Genomic DNA, 5,556 nt, shown 5'->3' with positions numbered 1-5,556 from the left:
TTTGACAAAAAGTGTACACTTTTTCACAGCGAGTGTACACCAAAGCGTTCGTTTTGAAATAGTGTTGTCGTACAAGCCGTTTGTTTTAAAAAAATGTACCAGTGTTGTAATGGCCCGATTATTAGTACCAGCTATTAAGAATATTTAATAGCGTTATTTGTGTCCTGGACGATGAATCGATGCAGGGAGATGGTTTTTAGAAATAAAGATAAGACTTCTGAATACTTTCAGATATAATATTTTATTAAACAGTACATTTTAAAAACATGTACAATTACATGACCACTTGTCATAAGATGTATACTATTGTCTATGAGTACCGTAGTGTAGGTGTGATGCCTATAATTTTCGGTGTTGGTCGTTATCATATTTCTTATCAACTAATATCAACTGATTTTTATAATCAATTCTAGTCTATAGCCGTGGTTTGTTTTAAACTCAGTAAAAGGTCTATGGTTTTAAAATTTAAGTAACGACATAAACGATTAACGAAAGATTAAAACGTATTATGAAGAATGTATACGGATACTATTAATTATTATTTCTAATATTTAATAATACTCAAGACAATAAAATACGTTATTTTTAAATTTGTATATTTATATATTAAAAAAAAATTATAAGTCGTATAGAGATTACATTTGTATTTAACATTAAATAAAATATTCGTATATTGAACAACGGCTGTTTAATTATTTGTATCAATACAAGTAAAACAATTTTAAAAAAAGATGACTAAAAGTATTGGTTTCTTAAATCGCATTTTTTTAGTTGTATCTAATTCTAAGTATTATCGGCCACCACTGGATTCTCCTAACAGTAAGTTTCTAAATTGAGGTATTTTCATAACCATTTCACAAAAATGTATTACAATGTCAATTTTTTAATTTTTTTTTTAGGTGTATCCAAATATAAGAACTGTGGCTATCATAGATTTAAATCTGATATTGCTGATCATAAAGCAATAAAAGTAAAGTCAACATTAAAAAAATGGATAATACTGAGTTCTAAGGCATTTGCTATTTCATTAACAGCGCTTGTAGGATATGGATTGTCTTTATTGAGTACTTACCTGTTTGTTTTTAAAACCAAAATTAAATTAGCTTCTTGTAGCTCGCAATTTATACATTTCTACTCTGATATTTCAGTTTATGAAGATGACGACTTAATTACCAATGTAAATAAAGATGTCCCTTTTATAATTCAGATGTATGAAAAGTTGTGCTTTAGAATTCAATTTTATCATAAGGTATTGCTATATTATAATATATTATACATTAAATCTATTATTTAAACATAACTATTAAAAACAATAATGTTATATTGCCTTAATGAATAAGACAGTTTATTAAAGTTTCCTGTTATTAGATGCTGACAAGTCCCATAACTGCTACTGATAAACTGCTACCCGACCCATTGCCTGATTATTACGAAAAACCACAGTACACCCTAGTGTTTGAAATGATTGATCTTCTAGTTCATCCCGAGTGGAGCGTAAGAAAATATTGTTGCATAAAACTATGGTTTCATTAATTACTAAATTAAATATGCAGTATAGTACAGGGTGGAGATACAAAAAGAGATCCAATATCAACTACTTTTTAGAAAAGGTGGGAAAAAACTTTGAAGTAGTCGTATTTACAGCAGAAAATGGAAATGTAAGTATATATAAATAACAAAATAAATTTGAATGATTATTACCTTTTTACATGTAAAACTAAAACCTAATTAGTGTATGTGCAGTACAATAATTTGTTTGAACAATTTGGTTTATATTCAAGAATTAAAAAGTAGAAACCGAATTCAAGAAGTACAAACAATGTTTTTGTTGCATCGTAGCTAAATATTACTATAATTATTTAAATATTTATCTACTATTAATGTGTAGAGTGGAAATAATAGTTAATATAAAAGATAAATAAGAACTGGCTTTCAATAACCCTTCTAATTGAAAAACTTCTTAACTAAAAACAAATAAATTTTGTTCATCATTAGTGATACTGATGTAATACAAATTTACACAATGTAATGTTCATTTTAGCTTTGGTAACATAGGCAGCATCGACCGCTGGGTGACTAAAATTAATGTTAGTTTGTTTTAAAATAACTCACATTATTTGTTAACTGTAAATAAAATGTAGTTTATTTTTTTTTTATACTTACGTTTAATTAGTAATAAAAAACAAAATCATTCTTAAGAGGAATAAAAATAGCCATATTTTGAACAAATAAACACTATAATGGCTTTTAGATCAATTTTCGTCAAATAATGCATATTCCTTACTCCTAAACAATAAACTTTCCATTCCCTTTAAGTGTTCCATAATTACTATATAGGCTATTAAAATATTAGGAATATGAAGCAGAAATTAATTTGAGATATACCATTTTTGTTGTACAGATTACTCATCCTATTTTGAACGAGCTTGACCCTTTGGGCTGGATTTGCTATCGACTTTCACGTCAGTGTGCAGATTTTCAAAATGGCATTCTTTTAAAAAATTTAGACAAAATAAACCGTGATTTGAAAAAAGTGATCGTTGTAGACTGGAACAAAAATTGGACAGCACTTCAACCCAACAACACTTTAATAATACCTAGATGGAATGGTGACGAAAACGATAATTCTCTCATCGACCTTGCAGACTTTTTAACAAGTAAATAATAACACAATTTTTACACTTTAAGTCTATTTTAAAATAATACTGATTAAACCATTTTTTTAAATTTTATATACAGCCCACCATATGATTAGTGATGTTAAGTTTTTTTATTTTAGCTGAGTACCTATAAGATGTATGTAGAATACATAATTTTCTAATTCAATTCCATCATCTAAGAAATTTCTTTTTAATCAAATTATTTATGAAATGTTTAGCGGAATTCGTAAATGACATTGAAGACGTTCGAGGAGTTATAAAAGAATACAAACAGTATGATGATGACCCTATCAAGTTCTTTCGAGAAAAACAACAAAGTTTAAAAGTAAATATAACTTATAAATATTATGTAGACATTATAAATATATATGAAATTCTAAAATGTAACAATCATTGTATACATATATTTAATTATTTAAATTTCAACAAAAAATATCTCACACAGAAACACAATGGACTCTATTAAATATATCCATATAACAATTGAACAAATTGCCGAAAATTTAAATGTGGACGATTGGAAGCATTTCATTTTGGCAATCAATTATGGATTGTTAAAAAGAGATGTGTCTTATACACATCACCTGTATGATGGCTGAGTTGCAAAAGGTATTACAACATAAAGACGCAGTAGCGGTGTGTTTGGCCAATCCAAACATAAAGTGGATGCATGCAATATACTAGATCCAATATGAGCATCAAAATATATGCATACTGTCTAAAAACATAGTGTATCACGGACGTATACAAAAGAATATTTGAGAAGGCAGTGAATGAAGTAAAAATGGAAATTTACAAAGCGTGGTCGGAACCTCATCTTGCAAGAATCACTCCTGATACACACAATAAAATATTGTTCAAACAAATCCATAAATATTATACTAAACAGCCTTGGTACTTAACTTTAATATATTTTATATTTAAAATATTTTTAATTTAAATTCAAAATTTAATTTAAATTTTTGTTATTGTTGTATATGAATATTTAAATATGAGGACATGTTTTCTTTAAAACAACAGGGGCTGTAGTATAGTTCATCAGGAGAAAAATGAATATTATAAAAATAAGCAATAAAATATAGGCCAAATAGCCACCAACAACAGAACACAACGAAATTGTCAACACATCAAAATTTACAATCATGCCTACTATTTAAAGCCGCCCAAAATACAATGTCGGTGGCACTCTCTCGTATAAGACCATCAGCCATTTGTTATGTGGGCAGTATTTCGCGTAATTTTAATTATCATTTTGTTATACATGTTTTATAAATATTTTATCTATGCGTGTGTATATTTTTGAGTTTTCTTTTCTTTGCTCGTTTTAAATTGCTACTTTTTCTCATCTCCCTTGCTGTTTTTAATCGGAGGCCTGATGTTGGATGGAACACGCCCTAAGGCAGAATCAACCCGAAAGAGGCGACTAGTGTCAATATAAGCCTTTATTTGTTTTCATATTCTAGTATATAGAAGATATATAAACATACTAAAATTATTTATTTAATATATTGAGATATGAATATGGTTTAGTAAAAATAATTTTTTTTTTTAATTTCAGGAAGAAAAAGAAGAAATTCCAGATGTAGAAGAACAGGTGGATAATAAAAACATAAACAATTCATGGTTTTCGTGGATATTGTGGTTTAATAATAAGTGAATCATAAATCAAATGTTGTATCACGGCTTCCGAAGAACAGCGGAATAATTGCAAAAGTAGAATTTTACAGGACAGTGAATTGCAAAAAATACCTTTTAAACACTATTGTATATACATTTTAAAAAACCAGATAGTTCTAACAAACCAATTAATTGTTCACAATTTTATTAAAAATTCATTGTTCCTGATTTCAAAACCGCGAAAAACTATTTTTAAAAAGTTTGCACTTAAGTTGTTCTTTGGAAGCTACGATATAATTTTTTTTTAAACTATTGATATTTTATTACAATTGATCGATAAAATAATAGAGTATAACCTTTGATAATAAATATTATAGATGGCCCACTGAGACAAATTTCCGTTCTGGACGTCGACACGGGTAGGCGCTAGTAGTACCGTTCTCAATGAAATTGATACTACTAGCGCCAATCCCTTGTTGACGTCCAGAACTTAGTCTCGGTGGACTATCTATAATATTTATAATCAATGGTATAACTAAGAACTTTCAGATTTATTTTTCTACAAATTATGTATAATATGATAGCTTAGTTTGGTTATAGTTCACAAACCATTAATAAACATGTTTTCTGTATAAATCTGTTATATGTAACTTTGTAATATAATTATTGGTAAATTATTTATACTATATACATTTAATTATATCTTAGTTTAAGGTATACTTATGATTTATTTATTTATTATACTTCTGATTTAAGAAATTATGGATGAATTTTTCGAGTTTCAGGAAAATAAAGCTTTTAAAAATTGAATGAGTAATCTGTAATTCAATCAGAATTCAAGTCATCTGATTTTCCTATCTAACAATTGTCAAATATATTCATGAAACATTTTCTTCTCTCGTCGAGGAAAATAATAAATAATCACAGTTTTGTTTGCAATAGTATACATATAAAGACATTCTAAAAATCGATAAAATTTTGATTTTTAAAAACCCTATCAATTGTCAAATGGACAATGATGGATGTACAGATGCTCAATTATGTAATTTACGTTAGTTTTGGAAGTGTACAATAAAACGGCTGTCTTAGATTTAATAAAATTAAAGTAACCAAAAAAATAAATTATTGAATTGCGTAAAACAGTTAAAAGTAGCACAACTGTGGTGTTTATAGTACAAATGAGTATAAATTAATAAAAAAAAAAAAAATATTCACTAGAACATTTATTTTATTTGTCAGGTCTTTTTAGAAATTTAATATCATACATTTTAGGTACCTA

The 5,556-nt window shown here is 27.3% G+C and overlaps 1 protein-coding gene across 4 annotated transcripts; it reads left to right on the top strand.

Moving 5' to 3' along the window:
- The first annotated feature begins 602 nt into the window (after positions 1–602).
- LOC126847315 (mitochondrial import inner membrane translocase subunit TIM50-C-like) lies at positions 603–5,044 on the top strand. Of its 4 annotated transcripts, XR_007687046.1 has the most exons (10): positions 604–819; positions 900–1,064; positions 1,149–1,249; positions 1,369–1,494; positions 1,554–1,658; positions 2,402–2,657; positions 2,879–2,985; positions 3,106–3,554; positions 3,681–3,894; positions 4,219–5,044. XR_007687046.1 is itself a non-coding variant. In XM_050587439.1 (8 exons), the coding sequence occupies exons 1-8, from the start codon at positions 732–734 to the stop codon at positions 4,315–4,317; spliced, it is 1,047 nt and encodes a 348-aa protein (XP_050443396.1). In that variant the 5' UTR covers positions 605–731; the 3' UTR covers positions 4,318–5,022. The 4 variants fall into 4 exon arrangements, 2 of the variants coding, with proteins under 2 accessions (XP_050443397.1, XP_050443396.1); XR_007687047.1 differs by lacking the exon at positions 4,219–5,044 and having other exon boundaries at positions 3,681–3,895; XM_050587439.1 differs by lacking the exons at positions 3,106–3,554; positions 3,681–3,894 and having other exon boundaries at positions 605–819; positions 4,219–5,022.
- The last annotated feature ends 512 nt before the right edge of the window (positions 5,045–5,556 follow it).

This window comes from Adelges cooleyi, unplaced genomic scaffold, assembly GCF_023614345.1.
Source record: "Adelges cooleyi isolate 19-005CV unplaced genomic scaffold, UGA_ACOO_1.1 ACOO_flye_CR_arks_rails_tigmint_CR_PRNA_99, whole genome shotgun sequence".
Lineage (NCBI taxonomy): Eukaryota > Metazoa > Arthropoda > Insecta > Hemiptera > Adelgidae > Adelges > Adelges cooleyi.
Note: the sequence above shows the minus strand (reverse complement) of the source record. Positions and strands in the feature narration are given on the sequence as shown.